The 20,856-nt window shown below is 34.4% G+C and overlaps 1 protein-coding gene and 2 long non-coding RNA genes across 3 annotated transcripts; 2 read left to right on the top strand and 1 right to left on the bottom strand.

Moving 5' to 3' along the window:
- The first annotated feature begins 3,303 nt into the window (after nt 1-3,303).
- Nucleotides 3,304-4,459, top strand: LOC149797611 (uncharacterized). Its single transcript, XM_089960781.1, has 2 exons — nt 3,304-3,621; nt 4,004-4,459. The coding sequence occupies exons 1-2, from the start codon at nt 3,304-3,306 to the stop codon at nt 4,268-4,270; spliced, it is 585 nt and encodes a 194-aa protein (XP_089816907.1). The 3' UTR covers nt 4,271-4,459.
- A 7,670-nt stretch (nt 4,460-12,129) lies between these two features.
- Nucleotides 12,130-18,840, top strand: LOC149797609 (uncharacterized). The gene is made up of 2 exons (XR_016421545.1): nt 12,130-12,309; nt 18,505-18,840. It is a non-coding gene; the product is annotated as an uncharacterized LOC149797609 (long non-coding RNA).
- Nucleotides 15,147-16,198, bottom strand: LOC149797610 (uncharacterized). Its single transcript, XR_016421544.1, has 2 exons — nt 16,074-16,198; nt 15,147-15,475 (listed from the first exon to the last, which is right to left on the bottom strand). It is a non-coding gene; the product is annotated as an uncharacterized LOC149797610 (long non-coding RNA).
- Nucleotides 18,841-20,856: the final 2,016 nt, after the last annotated feature.

The following is a 20,856-nucleotide window of genomic DNA, read 5'->3' as shown; positions in this document are numbered from 1 at the left end:
TGAGGACTAGATTGTTAATATTCATTTGGATATTTTTAACACGAACATTCTAAATAGTATTGTTCTTTTTTCTTTTTATTATTATCTTCTACCTGAACAATGTCAAGAATTTAACATGTAGGCAAACATATACCACCTTGAGTGTTCTCTATCTATGAAAAAGTCTCAACAACATTGCTGCAACATGTAATTGTTCTAAACTTGCATCGCTCTCAAAACGGCTGCTTTACTGTGTGATACACCTATCTCTATGCTGCAAATGTTTTTTGGTTTTGTCCTCAAGTTGACTAAACGGATTCGAGTCCTCTGTAATCTTAATAGACAAACTGAAACTTGCTCATTTAATCTTGCTGCTTAAAAATATATTCCGCAGAAAATAGTTTTGAACCTTTGAAGCTTCAATGTATATTGCTTAAACTGGAAAGTTTTAGATGATTTACATTGTGGATTGTCTCCTCTCTGTGTCATTATTGCTCTAGCTGGAAAGGAGATCAGCGTTCAAACGTTTTTTCTTAGACCATTTAGTTTAGGGTCTTTGCGCCCAATTCAGCTCTTTGATGCAATTAGCAAACTGGAGCTAATTATCCATTTATCTTGACATGACTCCTGAGTCTGTCTTTCTGACATTGTCTGGATTTTTAAATTTCACTACAAGATTTCAGCAGTAAAAGTCTCTCTCTCTCTCTCTCTCTCTCTCTCTCTGTCTCATGTTTGTTGTCACTTTGCAGAACAGCTTCGTCTGAGAACTCGTTGTCAAATATTATATCGAAAGTAATGTTGTCAACTTCAACCAACTCTAATTTATATGCGGTAGATACAGTAAAATGCCTGTAAACTGTCCATCGCTACTTACGGTTCACCCCCCATCATCCTCAGGGCAGCAGCAAAAGCAGACATTTTCATCGAATGTGACTGTATTTCTTAAAAGAACAAAAGTGTATTGACATTTTTAATCATTTAAAATGTATAACAATATATTATTTCCGAAATGTTATAAGTGGATTATTTAATATCTCTAGTAAAACTAGTTCCAGATGCAAATTTTATGTGTAAGATACGGGATCACAGACGGAGCATCTGTATCTAACACCAGATCAGCCATGTAAGATTAAGTGGGTGTGTAATAAATAATTAAAAAAAATCAAAGATTCTTTAGGTAAAACAGTTTTGTTTTCTTTGGTTATTTGCGAAGTGTCTTTAGTTTATCACATTTAAAAAATCATATTATCCCCAAAATTTCTTGAATGAACAAATCTTTAGAAACAGATATCAATAGAAGATATTCGCCATATGCGTCTATCTCAAAAGATTGTCTATAATGCCACCGTGACCTGGATTTTTCCCGCAGAAGGCTATGCCCTAGCTTTGCCACTGGATGTTTATTTACTTTCCTTAGTCGAGTATCCTGTATTAATAAAAACATTCAAAAGTCAACATAACTTAACAATGGGACTGAAGAACATATTTTTATGAGATTTGTTTGGTTTCTTGTACTGATCATTTTTATGTACCAAAAATGATTTATTCTGAAATATTTGCTATACAAGCACGCCCCAATCCCAGAGGACCCATGGACTATTTGGTGGATATGTACAAGTCTGATGCTTACCCACCTTGTTATTGGACACGGTACAAAGACAGCAAATCCATCAAACAATGGAATGCTGAGACTAAAGAACCGACAAAACCTACGGTAATATATACAGTTTAAGTTTCTTTGAAATATACTTTTTGTATATACTGACGAGGTATGCATGTTCAAAAATTATACTGTAAAATATCGCTAAGAATAATGTTTGTATTCACATACTTTTCTTGTTTATACATTCTTTGTTAAGTAATCCAATAATTTGCTTTTACATGTACCATGTTAAAGACTGTGGCGTCATTGACATAAGTGTCATCTAATGCTGAATGATTCGGACTAAGTTCGGATTTGGACCATGACTGAATCAGCCCAAACGCCAGGCTGATTCGGACCATGTGAAATATTGAATAAAAAAACAATGGGATATACCTGATTTATTTTAGTAGTTATTACAGTTTTTGCAAATGAAGCAAGAAAATCTAAATAATTAATTTGCAGCTCTTATATTTATACAAGATAGTTATTAGCACTTTAAAAAAGCGAGACTAACTTTTAAGTGTTTACAATATAGAAAATATAATATTATTTTTGAATTAATATATCTGAAAGACGCTTTTACCTTTTTCAAAAATTAGGTCAGTGTGGCAGCTCTCAACACTATCTGATAGTAATGCTTATAATTTACCTATGGTTTTAATTAATTTCTTATGCAAATCGTGCCTTCAGCTACGTTCTTTTTATCGTTCAATCTAACAAAGATATTAACCTACTCAGACCAGTATTGTTAAACAATTTGCATAAAATTAAATGGATCATTATGAACTCACAGAAACATAACATACTATGGTCCAAACAAAAATGTTTGGGATATATTTAATCGTTCAACAGAGAGAACATGCCGTTTTCGTTACGTTATCATTTCCTTTAACTATTACGAGGTCCATACGATTCGTAGAATAGAGACGTATACTGTTTACTTATTGTATTGAATAAAATCAAAATTTGACAGTAATTTGCTTTAGCATAAATGTGTTATTCCTTAAATGCAGAGTTCAACTGCTCAACGTACTTGGGAAATAATGCCAACTATATTAGTTTAAACAAAACTTAATAATATTGCACATGGTCCGAATCAACCTGGCATTTTGTTTCTGGATCAGCTCGTAATTTGGACTGAATGCGCCTGGTCTGAATTAGCCCTTTACCAGCGTTGGCATCTGCATATGTAAGAAAGAAGCTTGAAATTGTATTTATTGTCTTAATTATAGCATCAATATATATGTATGTTTATTAATCATGGTGTGAAATAACCATGAACTTTCATATTTAGAATGTGCTATAGCTATAATCCAATAGTCACGGTCCTGTATTTGTGAAAATTCCTTAAAAGATCCATAGTTATTTGTGACCCCAAGGGACAATATATGCTGTCACTCTTGTAGTGTTTTATTGTGAGAAAACTGTTTAAGAAGTAGTTCTTGTCTTGCAATGAAGGATCTCCTTAGAAAAAGGAATGATTTTTGTGTTTGTCGTTTCTCACTCTCAATGTTTAGTATTGGTGAGCTATGGTTATCTTCTAACAGCTTTTATTATAATGCGAAGTTTACATCAAGCAATTCAACACGTTTTAATTGTATATTGAAGAAGCTTGCAATAAAAACAAAGCAACATTTTAGGTTAAAATCGTATTATATATTTTCATCATTTATTCCATGATGTCTCTGTTTCAGTTTATTCCTGTAGACAAAAATACATTCAATGACATTAAGAAAGTTGTTTATTTGACATGGCAAAATCAATTTGTTGGACACGGGAAAGATGCTAAAGGACTGCAGGAATTGAACTACACAAATATAGATGTCACCAAAATTGAACGTATTGAAAATATTGATGTGTTTGATAAATACGCACACTATAGACAGACAGTCTTCAAGAAAGCTGCCAAGCAAGGAACCATAACTCCATTTAATGACATCAGGAATCGGTTCACAATTAATACTTCCAGTTCAGTACCCACGAATGTAGTTCTAGTCTATTTTTAGAACATTTTTTCCTTTCTCATTTTGGTGGTGATAGAAGAGTTTTATTTATGCATTTTTGGTAGGGATTTAAAGGTAACTGTTTATTCTTGATAATATGAGCTCAGGGTGTTGTATGTGTGTATTTCGGCGACAGTGCACAGTGAGTAATAAGGCCTTGGTGATGATCCGGAAGTGAAATCTGTGTTCTGTTTACATGGTGATGTGTTGACAGTTCAGCATCTAAAAAAAGACCAGGTCAACCTTTGACGAGAACTTCACCGTGAAGTCATCTTTGAAGGTATTTTAGATTAGCATATGATTTGTATTGATTGTCACACAGTGGAAAGGTCAGTACTGAGAAACCAATATAGATAACATATAGTAAAATTAATTGTGTCCTATGTCCATCAGGTGTCTGAAGAAGGGTCCGCTAATGACCACTGCTCATATCTTAGGTAGCATTGTGTTGGCAACAGACATTCATCCTGAAATCAATGAACACTATCTCTTCCATGGGACGAAGGAAGATGTAGTATACTCCATAGCAAGTCAGGGATTAGACGACCGTTTATCACAAAATACGATGTTTGGAAAAGGTATTTATTGTGCAGAGAGCTCAACCAAAGATGACCAATATGCAGGTAAAGCCCATTCTTTGTGAAACTTAAAGGAAATAGTTTCCAGCTTACCGACATATATCAAATCTCGCTATCCTACATCATCGTCATTTGGCTCACGTTGGGTCTTTGTGCATTAACTTTAAATCTAAGCTGACTCAGTTACTCAAGGTGTTTATAAAAAATATCAGAACTGCCACGACAGAAATACCAGCAGTGATAATTATCATTTATTTATAAATAACTGCTACTTTAGTGCTTTTCTTGTGCTGCGTTGCTTTTTCAAAATAAATTTCTTTTATCAAAATTGGAGGTGAAAACCTACATATTTGTAAATGGCATCACTTGACTCAAGGCATGTTTTTGTCCATAATGTTGCCTGAGGCAATGTGTCACAAAAATTGCATAGCTCATCCAAAACACTGCCAATTATATTGGCTTGGGTTTTGTCACTGACTGTGTCTAAGTTCTTTGAACATTTTGACCAATTTATATTTACCTTTTGTCTCCTAAAGAACCTCTATAATGATGACACTATGACATGACACATCTTTTGCAGTATGAACCCATCCATATTACCTCATATAATCCATTGCATAATGAATGACATTTTGAACAAAGTTGAGTAACAAGTTAACAATTTTTTAAAAAAAAAATATTTGTAATTGTTAGCTTACTGGAATGTTTAGAGATTTCATGTCTGATGCTAATTTTAAATTAGAGTATACAATAAACGTTATTGTAAGCAAAATATTTGTGACATAAATGTAGACTCAGTCATACAGCCACGTTATGAGTTATGAATTTAGACTCGGTCATACAGTTTGAATGATGGAATTATTATCCTGTACCGTTTTCTAAAATATTTCAGATGACAAGCAAAATAGATCAAATGGGATGAAGAAAATGTTCCCAGTACGTGCTTGTTTGGGACATGTTTTCATTGAAGCCACAAGCAAAGTTTACAACCGGCCCCCATGTAGAAAATGCAGACATGATAAATGCACAGATCATGGTAATATTTTTTATGACTGTGTGGTGGGAGAGGGATGTCGGAATTTCCCGGAGTTTGTATTTTACGAAGGAGCCCAAGTTTATCCAGAATATCTCATCACATATAGGTGAGCATGAGAACACAATAACATGAATCTATTGTTTACCGTTGCCTCCTTCTTATGAGACCCTTTTCAGTATATTTAGTCCTCTTTTCTTGTCCAATAATTTGTTAATAGCTTTGTTTTATAATTTTCACTTAAAATGTTACGGTTTACTTTTGAATGTATCAATTGCAAAATTGTTATGTTTATTCTCATACAGTTTTATACATTTTCCAGAGATCATACTTTGTAGCTCAGGGATACTAAGAAGATCACAGGTTCTAAACATGTAAACATTTCAAAGATCTGATTTACTTAGGATTTCTCTGTATCAGATTTTGTACAAGTAATCACATATCATGCTGACAGATCTGGGTCTGTGCCGTCTGTTAGGAATAATCAGTAGAACAGACAACATAAAGCATGATCTGCAGGCACATTATGCTACAGTGAATGATGTCGAGGAAAGCGGACGATGCATGACAATTTGAGGTGTTTGAGTTTATCTTATCTTTTAAAGGGTAACGTTTTTTTGTTTCAGTAATCATATTGTCTATAGGGCATCATCCGCTATATTTTTAATGGAGTTTTATTGAGACAGTTTGTGATGAACATTATTGTACATTATATACAATCAAAATGTATTGAGAGGTAATCTGCATTGAGCATGCAGCTCTTGTCTTAAACTCTTTCATATTGACAATGACAGACATACTGGGAAACCCTAATGGTGGATTTCTTGCAATCAAATATATAAGAAAAGAACTCTTATTAATGACCTGCCATTTTTTACTTTATATATACAGTTTTATGGGGAAAACTTGATCGTCAACATTTAGCATCGGTTGAACTTACATTAAACCAGTGGGTACGCTTTATCGATGATATAGATATGAAGTGGCAACAAGGAAGAAAAAGTCTGGATGATTTTATATCAAAGGCAAACAACTTCCATCCCTCAATACAATTCAAGGCAGAAATCTCCAACTCAAACCATATCTTTCTGGACACAACAACCAGACGACTGGTAGTAAACAAATTCCATACAGACATCTACTCCAAACCAACCGACAAACACCAGTATCTCTTCCCAAGCACCTGTCATCCAAAACGCTGCATTAGGAACATACCATATAGCCAGGCACTGAGGATACGCAGAATTTGCTCCGACGATGAATCATTCCTAAACAGGTCTGAAAAACTATCTAAACATTTAATTTACCGAGGCTACGACAAAGACCTGATTACGGAAGCAACCCAAAGGGCTAACGAAACAAACCACAATGACCTACTAAAATATGGAAAGAAGGATTTTTTAAGGCTGATTGGATACCATTTATCCTGACCTATCATTCAGACAATCCCAAAGTAGGTAAAATCATCGGGAAACACTGGTCCATCATGGAATTGTCAGACGCACTAAAGTTAATCCTCCCATACAAATCTGTAGTTGCCTACCGGAGACCAAAAAGCCTCAAGGACATCCTAGTCAGGGCAAAGCTAACACCAATCACTAATCAAGACCACCCTAGTCAATCTGGCCCACTGTGGCGATAAAAGGTGCAAAACCTGTCAACATATGATAGAGACCAGGACATTTTCAAGCACAGTGACTACAGAAAATTAATTAAATATACATGGTCTAAACAAAACGTGCAAAACAGAGAATGTCATTTATCTCATCACATGTAAGATCTGTATCCTTCAGTATGTTGGAGAAACTGAAAAACTACACAAAAGGATCAACCTTCATAGATCGGATTGGATGACAAAGAAGCTGTACAGAAGCTGTACAGAACACTTCTGCTCCCCTGGCCACACTTTCAGTGATATAACACTTATTGCAACTGCTCACAACCCCAACTGGAGTCCCCAAACCAGGAAAGAAAAGGAATCAAATGTACAGACTGGACCTATTTATGCTTCAAAGTCTTATATTTGCTCAAATCATTCAACAGTCGACACACTTAGAGACTGTTATATGTACAGTAATACACTTCATAAAAATTCATATTTGCATGCATATATTTATTTTCTTGTATATAGATACATTAACTGGAATGGAAAAAGTATCAGTTTTAATACACAGATATGACCTAATTGACTGGTAATAAACCTCTAGTAATACAACTTATTTGTGATTGCATGCTTTAAGCTTTTTGGCATTCATCAAAATACAAATCTTGTAAATCTCATTACGTTAGAACTAATATCTCTCTTTATCTTTTTGAAACAATATTATTTGATGCAGTAATCTGATTTGATAGCATCTCAAGACTCCTTGTTTAGCTGTACATGGTGTGATTTAATTCATTCTTTTCCTCTTATTGTTCATGACAGACATATACATGTAATAGGTTTACATGTATAACAAAGAAAATTCATTATGCATGATGTTTACGCATCTATAAACACCAAACAGAATAAATGCTATAGATCTCGAAACAGATGGTAATTTAGAGATAATCAGATTTGTCTGACAGTTCTTATATTTTGTTGAGTTGCAACTTTTCTAACAACAATATTCCTTTAATCCAACTACTGTACCATCAAATGATTTTGTGACAATCAAAATGTATTACCGGTATGGACTAATAAATGTCCTGATATTTAATAGAGTTGTTTCCCTTTATCCATATACAAAAACATAAATGGAGTATATAAGTAGGGTAATATGGAAGGGCTGTGTCACTGGCAATTTGAATATTTTTCTTGCTGGAGATTAATATTTTTTGTTTTCTGCTTTGAGAATTATATTGGGAATTGCCACAATTTCTTTTCCTTTTACTGGAATTGATGGACCATATATTTCACTGAATAGTTTGTGATATCATTTTACATATATTTATCAGCTGATCGAGTGGCCTAAGTGGTTACAGCATCTGCCTCAGATGCAGAAGGTCACGATTTTGAAACCTATCCCAGTAATACCAAAGACTTATGATTGCAGCTGCCTCATTTGGTGCTCATCATTAAGAGGTTAATGTTAGGACTGGTCAGCCTGATGTCAGGATAATGTGAGTGGGTGGGACAAGATGCCACATGTCTGTGACATAATTCCCTAGTGCTAGACATCACTATAAACTGCCACACTGCAGACACTGTAGCAATAAGACTGGAAAAATGTTAAAGCTACATTAAAAATCCAAATTACCAACCCACAGACACATATATTCATCAGTAAGTGTCAGCAAGTCTATTCTTTGGAGCCTAACATATATGGTAATGTAGAGACGCCCTTGTTTTATTTCCTGATGTACCTGTACACACCATAATATTAGTATGCATTTGTTTTACATTAGCTAATTTTGTTTTGGCTAATAAGTATGATGTTTCTGAAATAGTTTGTTTCTTCCTGTGTCAGCATATTGTGAAAAACCTATTATATGTACTGGCTTATAAGTTGAGTCCAACTGCAAGCAGCATAGACCCTGATCTGCCATTGCATAATGCACTGGCATATTGGGTATATTTTCATTCTACTCCTTAGTCCTAACAAACTGCAATGACCTAAATTTCCTGGCTCATCTGAGTCCATGCAGTATGCAGTTCATCTCAAATACTAGCAATTAGAAAGTAGATATTACAGAGTAGACGAGTGAAAGATACGGGTAGTAGTACTACTTGACTGGAAGCATGAATCTGATTTATCATTTGCACCTTTTCCTCTTTTATTTTATTTCTTTCTTTCTTTTAGTCTACAAATTAAATATAGTACTAACATTTTAGTACTAATATGAAGGAGAAAATAATAGTTACTATTACTGAAGATCATAAGATATGCAATGTGTTTAATTTCCTAAAAGGAAAGAACTATGTAAAATGTCTATTAGAGGATATACATAAAAAGTATGTAAAATGTCTATTACTGGATATACATAAATAGTATGTAAAATGTCTATTAAAGAATATGCATAAGAAGTATTTAAAATGGAAGCATGATCATATCAACAAGGGGTTTACCCTAAAAGACTTTTTATGATGTCTAGTTGATCAGATATGAAAATGGTGCCAAATCTGAGGCTCATTATGAAAATCTTGTTGTTGATAGTCCTGCTGATTGACATGTTGTAGTGTATGCCATTTGCATCACACATTAGACTATACATGGTGGCCAGTATGATAGGTGGAGGAAGAACCTGAGAAATCCCCAGTAAGAACCTTCAACTCATGGGAAGCTATTTCTCACATAACCATAATGGTCAAGCCTAAGACTCAAACCCACATGGGCAGAGGTCAGATTGATCATAAAGGTGAGTGCTTTAGACCACGTGACCACCCAGCACACCGAAAGTCATACTGACAATGGGTTTTCTCCAGAAGACTTTTATGGTGCCTACCTGGTTGCAAATGAGCTGGTGCCACTTGCACATAAATATGGTCACCATAGTGACGTTTTGAAAATCTTGTTAATTCTACTCCTGAATGGATGGTAATATCAACATGTCTTTCTTACAAAAAAGACTTCTAATGATGTTTAATTGGTCATAAAGAAAATGGTGCTGCACAGACACTGAATATGGATGTGATAGTGTCCATCTAAAAAATATTGTTCTCACTTCTTCACACTACTTGTTCTCATATCAACATTGGGGTTTTGCTGAAAAACTTATGGTATCTAGTTTGTCCTTAATGAAGACAGTGTTAATCTGACCTCTATTATGGCCACCACAGTGGCCATCTTGAAAATATTGTTATTACTACTTCTCCTAGATGACTGGTCATATCGATATTATGCTGTCACCAATAGCATGTGGTTTTCACCAGAAGATTCTAAGATGTCTTGTTGGTTCAAAATTAAAATGGTGCCAATATGATGTCCTGCATTGCCACAAAGAAGGTCATGTTCAAATCTTGTCATTGTTACTCTCTTAACTGGAAAGTCATTTTTACTTGGGGTTTTTATCATAAGAATTCTTTTGGTATATAATTGGTCTGAAATGAAAATGGTATCAATCTTAGATCCAATATGGCCACCACAGCGATCAATTTGAAAACCATGCTGTCAGTGAAGAAAATCAAAGATACTTTCAACATTCAGCAGTTAAAATAAAGAGAGGCTTTATCATCAAAGTATCTAAGACAATAGGAATTATGAAAACGGTTTGAAGTTTTATGTAAAATAGTTGATTCTAAAATGTTCAATACAGTTGGGGGAGAGGTTCCTCCTGATTATACTTCATGGAAAGAACCCCATAATTATTATTATATTATGTTATGTTTATTTAATTTCATTATTTCTTTGCTTTTTAGTTCAATATAATTTATGGATAATTTTATTTTTGGACAACCTTGTATAAAAATCAAGCTCATTTTCTACCTGACCTGAATCATTGATATTTTTAATTCTGTAAACAACTATTCCATAGCTAATATTTTCTCTATGAATATGGGTTAACTATTAGGATTATTATTTTGGCCTGAGTCAAGGACATTGTTTTTACTATGTTTTTCATAAAAATTTATTAATAGACATTCTAATTATAACTAAGATTTTATCTTGTAAATATTGGTAACTTTCTATTATTAAATTCTACATAAGGTAATAACTATTTTATTAGAAAATGTTAATTGTGACCTGAGATCAAGTAGAGGACCATATAGTCTTGTTTTATCGAGAAATGATTCATGCGTACTGTAAGATCACAAGGAAGAATCATTGCTGTGTCCATTTTTTTTATTTAGGCTGGAATTTATTTCTTAAACTTACATATTCACCGGAAATACAAAGTGCTCATCATCTAAAATTATTTTCTTCGAAAGAGATATTAACTATGCATTTATAGTGAAATTCAAATAAGGATATACTCTTGGATTGCATTATTGTGATTCAGCAAAAGACTGTTGGCACGGGCCACCACAGGCACATCAACACTTGCAGCGTTGGATTTATTTTGGATTGCCATTAAAGTTTATTCAGACCTTTAATCATTAGGACATGTGTCTATAATTTTATGATTGTGTGGGATTTGAATTCGTAATATCGTAAGTATTTTTAAATTGCATTTTCACTTTGTATTCTATGGAAATAAATTATTTGTTGAATTTTACAAAGCTTGTTGTTTCTCACTCTTTTTATTACTTATTTAAAGACCATAGAGATGTAATAATGCTAACACTATAAAACATACAAAGATCAAAAGCCACAGTTATGTTAAATATTAAAGATATTAAAAAATATGACGTCATTTCAAGCTGATATTATTTTTAGAAAAGCTGTTTTTATTTTTCAAGGACCCGTATATACCAGACTATCTAATTGTTTAAAGTTTGTAAGAAGCATTATCACAGGTAGTAAATGACAAGTGATAACATCAAAAGTTCGTACAGAATATTTCAAGAAATATTTTTGCTGATGTTGGTAATTTTATAGAACAGTATGTTGCATGATATTAAACGAGTACTTTTGTGATTCGGCTGTTAAGAAATTATACCACATCACAAATTTTAATGTGCAATTCTGATTTTATGAATGGAAAATATTTTAACATGGTACCTGTGATATATTGATGTAATGGTAATTTGTTAACCTTGTACAGTTTGCATTAATTTCTGTTATATTTGTTGTATTTTATGTAGTGGACATCAACCTTGTGGACGTTTATTAATTATATGAATATTTATTTTAATTGTAGGACTATAATTTAAACTAGTTCGTAGCTAAAAGTGACTCCCTGAATAAATTAATGATATTATTATTATTATTATTATTATTATTAGTAGTAGTAGTAGTAGTAGTAGTAATAGTAGTAGTATATTATTATTATTATTATTATTATTATTATTCATGTTGTTGTTGTTATTGTTTTCTGCTGCTGCTGCTGTTGTTATTTTAAATTCCTTATACTGCTTATTACTGGATATTAACTGATATACTGATTTTTGCACACTTTTCTATTCTTTTCATGGACCCCCGTGAGACCGACCGAATCGTATATTGTACTTGCCTTTACCAATCACTGACATTTTCATCTCTGTCCGCGTGGGTAAGTGTCTCGGGTTGGGCCATGATGAGCGTGTTAAAGCTTGTCATTAACTTCCGGTCCGTCTGTGTTTTCGAGGGATTCTCCTGGTTCCTTCCTCCACCAAATAACCTGGCCGATATGTAAAGCCTATCATGTGCTGAAAAAAAGGCATTAAATTCATAACAGCGACTATTCTTTTCATGTGTTTTGCTTTCATTCTTTATTTAATTTTGTCACTACAGATATCTGCTTTTATATAAAAGCAACTTAACAGAGAAGAGCTAGGTAAATGAAATTGCTATAAAAAACAATATAAGAGAAGGAAAATAAATTCATCCGACTGCCTCTTATGGAAAAGACTACATGCCCGGTCCATTTATATTCTCTCATTAAAAACATGAAATTTGTTAGATTTTGAGGTTATGGACAAGGATGCACATAATAGTGTGGTGAGACAGTGCTAAGGAAAGCGGTTAAGGCCCACTAATTAACACACTAATTACTTCCTCAACATTACTCTCTTACGGATAAATAAAAACAAAGTCACACACGCCTAATTAGAGTCCAGCTTGACCTTAATGGGATAACCTACAGCACGTGCGAGATTGAACCCGACAGATGGTACGCTTCTGTTAACGGCGTTAGAAATAAGTAGGAAAGTTATCAGGATTTAACACTCTAGTGAAAACTGAGGCACCATATAATGAACTTCCCGTGCACTCCAGTTTACCTCTGTGAACAAACTATCAAAGATTTGTTCATGTATAGGAATTCATTAAAAATCACTGAAATATTTAAATTGCTTTGACGATCTAATAATGGGAAAATTTTAGTTTCATTTTTTAAATTTCATTTGTCAGTGATAAGTTCACCCATATGCTCATCCTTTGTCAATTCCATCCATTCAAAGCCATTTTATTTCAGTAAATCGATTTGTTCATTGTTTCTCTATTATTCCTATATTTACTTTGAATTATTCGTTTGTTCGTTTCTTCCTTCGTTTCTGGAGGGAGGTAGGGATAAGAATATGAATGCGGACATAAAATACTTAATTAGGAATAATATTTTTTTTCTTTGAATTTTTGTAATGGATTAATTACGAATATTGATTATTTTATCTTTGAATTTTTGTAATGGAATATAATTTGAGAGCTATTATCATACAAAGTAATGAATAAAATACCCAGGGTGTCGAACAGGAAGCCACCATGTATAATATTTTCAACGGCTACATAAATTCTCTGACTAACTCATGATGATATCTACATCCCCCTTTAGTTTTGTATTTAATATTTTCCATGGTTTAATCTGTCTTCTAATTATAAATTTTCACAGATACTTCTATATGATGTGACACAAATATCGTCACTCTGAATGAGCCCACAATATCTACAAGTCTTATATAATATTTTGTACATATTTTTCCATTTGTCTGTAGTATATATTGTAAATAAGATGTCAACTTCCAACAGTAATGTCATATTGATACAGCCATATTATAAGATCACTGTCTTCAGCATAGCTCATCAAAGTCATACTGTCTGTAAAGTGTCGAATTTTGAATTGTATTGAACCTTAAAGCTGAATGCATTGAGCAATAAAATTTTATCACATTTCAGCCAGAAACGTCTTTGTGAAGGGTCACTTCGACCATTCTTCTTTTCTTCCCCTCATGTCAGTGTTAAAACTTGAAAGGTTAGCATTTATGACCAAGTGAGATTTGACCAGGGCATTGCAACGCTGTCCTGAGAAAGTAAACATTTGAGCTACCAACCCTACCCGCTTGCTAGGAACTCATGTCAAATTAACATTTTCAAAGGGAAATTGATAGGTACCGTAGTTCACAGATTCTAGTCTGTCTAAAATCTGACGAAAGAAATGGATTATCTTTTGATAATTTAGGAACCGCTGCTTACGATTTAGAAGTAATGTGAATTTAAAGTGACGACCTTGATCGAAGTTCTTTAGTCTTACAATTCCTGAGAGAGAGTAGTTTTATTCCGAGAAAGCCTAAAAAGAATAGTGTTTTCCTCGTTAAACAAGAAAAGGGGACCAGGTGGCTGTCTTGTAAAAAAAAGTCAGGGTTTAGTGGTAGGACGCACAATTTGTGTAAGAGAACATCACTAAGGTGAGCAATTTTAATTTTCCAGGTAATTTTCTATTTTTTATTGTTTTTTTTATGCAAATGTGTTTGATACGACTAGGATCCATATTATGTATCGTTATTCAATTTCTTGGAAATCTGTTGATGCTAGAGTTGTTATGCAATTTATCTCTTTAATTTTACAGTTACTAGTTCATTGATAGTATTGACGATTACATGCTATCCACGTTTTCATTGTCTAGGATTTCATGGGGTTATATGAAATAATTTTCTTGTCTGTTAGGACGATACTGATTATTGTGAGTTAACGATAATCTCATATTTATATCTGATTTTGTAATGTTTAAATATTCTTGTAAATTAAGGATTGCTGTGAGTTAAAATTTTGTGAAATTTATGCAGTAGTTATCGAGCATGTGGTAGCGTAGGTAAAGAGATACGGTAACGTTAGATATACCGCCAACGTGTTAATTATGGCCTGTCGCTGTGAAGCGAGGATGATGTTCTATTGGGTTAGTTCATAATGTATGCAGTGTGGATAGCTAGTAAGCTTCTGAGTAACGTAAATGAGGAAATTAACGTGCATGGATGTAACGTCGCCCTCTTATAAAGAGGGGTGGTTAATTGGGTTTGGCTGCGTTATCCTGAGGATGACCTCCCTCGATATTATAGCCCGGCGGGAGTGAAAGAAGAATGGAATTTCAACAGAGAACTGAGCGATAATACTGGTAAGAAATAAACAATACGAGCTCCCTTTGACAAGAAAATAACAAATTTAATCAAAACAAATTAAAACGGTAATTCAAATTCAAGTTAGATTACATAAGTAGAATTAACAGGTGTGTCCATTTTGTATTTATCACATCATCATAACGAAAGGTGAAAGAGCGCAATGGCCACGATTGATTGCATCACCTGCATTCACTTTGACCGTATATCAACGTCTCCTAGTTCATCCTTCCAACTCTCTACATTCTGTCCCTTCATACTTCCTGGTCCTTTTACTCTGACCTCGTCCTTCTTTCTTTCTTTTCCCGTACTCCGGTCTTCCGACTATCTCGTCCTTCTCTCCGAAAGCTGTTCCTTAAAGGACAAATTCACCCCATAATACTGGATACATATTATTTAAATGTACATACAATTCTTTTAAAGTTATTCGGAGCCTGTGGCTATCCACACACCGAGTAAATTCTGACTTAGTACGGTAGGACATTGACCTCGCTTTCCAGCGGCAAGTCTTGAATTCCATGTGATTACTAAGTATTACCGTATTAATTTACATATGATACTACATGTTCGATCACTATTGCATAAAATTAAAAAGAAATGTAACTCACGGCATTCCTTAACTACAAGGTTATCCAAGCATTAAAAAATCAGATATAATTAAGTAATTATCGTTAATTCACGATGATCTGTATCGTCCTAACAACAAAAGATGTTATTTCATATAACCATATGAAATCTTATACATGTGAGCATTTGGATCGCATGCAATCAATTCTACCAATAAACTAATAACTGTATAATTAAAAGATAAACTGCATAACAACTCTAGCATCATCACATTTCCATGAATTGAATAAACAATACATAATATAGAAACCTAGTCGTAGCAAACACATTTGCATAAAACAAGCAATCGAATAATATAATGTTACCTGAAACTAAAATTGCGTACCTCATCGCTGCTTTTCTTTCAGGACTTCCGCGTCCTAGCACTAAACATGCCTTACCTTATACACGACCAACTGGTCCCTTTCTTGTTTCACGAGGAAAGCACTAATCTTTAGGCTTCCACGGTGTTACACGGGGGAAGTGAATGTCTCTCCGTATTTGGTTTTCGTTATCTAGGGGTTGACCGCCTTCGATGTTATTGCCCGGTTCGAGTAAATAGAAATATAAGTGGTGAAACTTATAGGTGGAATAGATAGAGATCTGAGCAGGTATATAGAACAAACCAACACGAGCCCCCGTACATATAAACAAACAATTTAATCAATTACTTACAAACACTGTGAAAATTCATTACATCAGGAGTGTACTCTGCTTTTAGAAATTTAACTTTCACCGAAATACAAAGAAAACGCAAATAGATCTAAATAAGATAGCCAATCTGTTACTGATAGATTTAGTTCATCATAAGATCGAGTGAACAATCGAAGTCATCGTCTTGTATGATTTCATAACCTGCTCGTCCTCAGTCTGTTTTTGCTTCCTCTGTCGCTGTTCAGACCCCTTGGATCTCGGGATGATACTTTCTACCACCCGTCTCAGGACACTCTCAAAATACTTCTTCAGAGATTAACACGTCGCAGGGTTGCGTCACAGGATTATATGTCTCACTGCACTCTTCTCTATGCTTCTCCGTATAGGTCTCAGAATAACGTCCCTCATTCGTTCGTACGTCTTTGGAGCTATTTTCTCCCTTTTAAATAAATATAAATAGAGACAACCTAAATTTCCCGTTATTTATGAAACGGTTAATTCTTCATTATTCTCCCTCGTTATCAGATTTCACTATCAGTGCTAAACAGACGCTAAGGCTATCAATCGACTCCACATGTCCTATAATGACCCTAGTTAGTCAAATGGCTAATTCGTTACGCCTTGACCTTACACATTACCACATACACAGCGAATAAATAGGATACATCACGTCAATCAATTACTAGATCATTTCCGTCAATACACACTTATTCTTAATCATACGTGAAATCTTCTAAATTCGGCGAATTCACACGGATTCTTGAAATCATATTAACTAATGTAATGCATTAAATTCTTAGAACATCATTCTTATGCAAACAAGACGACAAATTCAAACAATTCGTCAAACTTATCTAAAGAAGATTAATGTACAACTTCCTATGCATAAACTCAACACAGTTATACTTCATAAAGCAAATTATTACACGAATGTAGAAAAAAGATTCATGCAGATACAAATAAATAACTTCAGCAAAGCATTATATATGGCATCAGCAAATTACATGGAATTGCCACACTACCTTTGCCGTCAACGTTTCCTCCCTCTAATCGGTAGATTAGTTCGTCGGTTCCTTTCGACAATCGTCCCCCTTTTGGACAACAGTTTTACGGAAATTTCTTGCAAATTTCCGGAGTCATAACCTTTGGATCTCCTCTTGTAGGAAAAGCTTAGACTGATTAAAATTCGATGCGGGCGATATTAAAACCTATGAAATTTTGTGTTGGAACACGCCCTCTCATTTAACGTACCAATCAGAATCAAATATCTCTGCCGCCTTTTTTCCAGAGGCGCCAGAGTCAGGGTCAACTTGACCCTGGTAGTTTGAGTAACAGAGTTTCTGCATTCTCTCAATTGTGACAACTTTACCATGAAAATGAAGTTTTCCTCGTCCTAAATTGTCCGCCTGGCTGCCGTATAAACAAATGTTTAATTAGGAACAGAATTCTCCCTCTAAAGGACATTACCGTACACGGTAGTATGGCGATATGATACGCGCTTGTCTCCATAAATCTAATTAATGGTTGTCTGGTCTCAGCTAATGTATTCTTGTTAGATCGACATAAAATTTGCCACTTCACACACGGAGTCGAGACAAAGTTTCCTCTCGTATGAAATTTCCAGACTAAAGAATTTACACTAGGGTCGTCACTTTTAAAGTCTGATTGCTCTAAAGTGTACGCCCTAATTCATTCTACCCAATCGTAGGCAAGGCTCCCTAATCTTTCCCAAAGAAATCATTTCTTTCATCAGATTTAGACAGCTCAGAATCTGTGTACGACAGTGCGTGACAATTTTCCCTTTGAAAATATGATAAGTGGACATAGGCTCCTACCAAGCGATTAGGGTTGGTAGCTCAAATGTTTACTTCTAAAGACTGTTTAAGATACCGCGGTCAATTTCACTGGTTCGGAAATATTGTTCCTTTGAAGTTTACACTGACATGGGGGAGATGATCGACGAAAGTTCAGAGTGACCCTTCACAAAGACTTTCCTGGGTTAACTGCGATAACCTTAATTGCTAATTGCATTCAACTTTAAATTTTCTGTACTTCAAAATTCGAGACTTCTCAGTGGAGAACGTGGTACATATATAGATTTAGGGGTAATATTGTCCTTTAAGGAACAGCTTTCTGGGGAGAGACGGGACAGGCCGAAGAGGGAAGTCTCTAAAAAAAAGGAGTGACGAGTTCAAGATAAAGGACTAGGAAGTCCAGGAAGGGGTGAAGCGTAGAAAATAGGAAGGCTCGAGGAAAAAGGAATACATTGATACACGGTCAAGGGGTGGGGGGACGTGATGCAGTAAGTCCTGGACATTGCGCTCTTTTCACCACACGTTATTATGATGAAATAATTCCAAATTAGACACTGCTATCAAATTCTGTTGACATAACTTAAGTTGAACTGGAAATGCTGCTATTAATTTGTTTTGATTAAATTTGTTATTTTTCTTGTCTAAGGGGGCTCGTATTTCATTATTTCTTCCCAATAGTCTTGCCCAGTTCTCTGTTGAAATTCTATCTTTTCACTCCCACCGGGCTATTATATCGAGGGAGGTCATCCTCTAGATAACGCCAGCAAAATCCAATTAACCACCCCTCTTACTAAGAGCGCTACGGTAGACACACACACACACACACACACATATATAATAATAATAATAATAATAATAATAATAACAATAATAATTGTTTAAAAATACTACAACGGAATCCCACGTTTCCACATGTATAAGAAACTAAATTAAAAGGTTAAAGTATTGTTATATCCCTAATAACGATTTTCAGGCTTTCCGAATATCTAATTTATCTGAACCAGTCGTGAAGTACTCCGTAGGCAATTGGCTATGACATTGGTTAGCCTCTTGTCCAATCCGTTGCAAACTGCGTTATTTGTTCCCGCGAACGATATACGAAGATTTGTTTCTGCTTAAACTTAATTCGTACATATAAATGTGTGTGCGAAATTTAATTTTTGCAAATGTTATTGCTGTATATATATATATATATATATATATATATATATATATATATATATATATATATATATATATATATATATAAATACTGAGGAAAGTTAGAAAATTTCTTAGTTTAAAGTCAGCCTAAGAGTGACGTGCATTATTCCAGTGCTTGAAATAGATCGTTTTTTCAGCAATTGGTATCACTTGTTGGAATGTTTAGAAAACATTTGTATTTGTTTCTAAATACGTTAATATTTGCTCGGAAATAATACAATTTGTCGGAAACGTGTTACTGGACATTAGCATTATTTTCATTCGTAACTTGTAAAATTTCCTGAAGGAATTTGTTCTCTTTCTTTCATAAGTATTTTATCATATATGTTTTGGATATAACGGTAACAGCTATTTCGTTATGCTGACATTTTAAGATGGAAATTAATTTTGTACAAACTTTTCGCAGCTTTTCGCTCTTCTTGTTTCCAAAGACTAGTGTGTAATCGTTGTACGTCTTCAAATAATTGTTTATGTATTAATTTAAATAAACAATTCAAATAACAGCTAAAGTTATTGTCACTTACAAATACTGTACGAACTTTCACGTGGTTTAATTATTTCTTAAAAACTGAAAACAACATATTCGTGCTTGTGAGAATCACGTGAGAATCATGTGTTCTATGAGATGATAACAAATCTGAAGTTAATTCCTTTCTAAATAAGCTATTGATATTTTGGGTTTAACGCCTTTTTCCAGCACACTATAGGCTATACGTGACGTCCAGTATAAATTGTGGTGGAAGAAACTGGACAAACCGAGGTCAAATCCACCGAGATACGGAAAGCTACTGACAAGCTTCCTCACATAACCACATTGGCCGAGCCAGATACTCATACCAACGCGGTCTGATGTGAGATGGCAATGATCGTGGCCCCCTTCTTAGTAACAATTCTTGTTAAGACTTAGTGATCTTTATGCATGACATATGGACGAGAGCGCTTATTCAGATACAGAAAGAATCTGTGTTACAAGAACCACCAGATGCCCGTGATCACGTAGAGCTTGCATGTATCATTGACCTTCAGTGTTTCCAGTACTTCCGATGCTTTCTTGTCTTGTGATACTGAAAACAACGTAGCCTGAAATAATCCGAAGTAGTCCTTACTGTTTAAGATACTGAAAAGTTTCTGATAATCTAGTTTACTGTGAGAGAAAAGGAAGCAATTTTAAACGAATCATGGACTCAATACGATGTCAGAATGTATCCTAGACAGACAATAGTCAGGTATATTTAGCTTCTTTGTAACATATTTTACGAAATATATCCGGACGGAAAATCTGTCACGATAACTTTCTATCTGTCTGTCTTCCTTATTGGGTTTGAACTGTAATAAACAGCCGTTCGAGATCGTGAAGAAATATTCTTGAAATACGTCAACCTTACTGTCAATATGACTTACAAACACGTCACAGAGAAGGGAGTCTTTTGTCATCTGTACTGATATATTTTTCTTGTT

This window comes from Sinohyriopsis cumingii, chromosome 6 (genome assembly GCF_028554795.1).
Source record: "Sinohyriopsis cumingii isolate HCF-2022 chromosome 6, ASM2855479v2, whole genome shotgun sequence".
Taxonomy (NCBI): Eukaryota; Metazoa; Mollusca; class Bivalvia; order Unionida; family Unionidae; genus Sinohyriopsis; species Sinohyriopsis cumingii.
The sequence above is the reverse complement of the archived record's forward strand: the minus strand, read 5'-3'. Positions and strand labels throughout refer to the sequence as shown.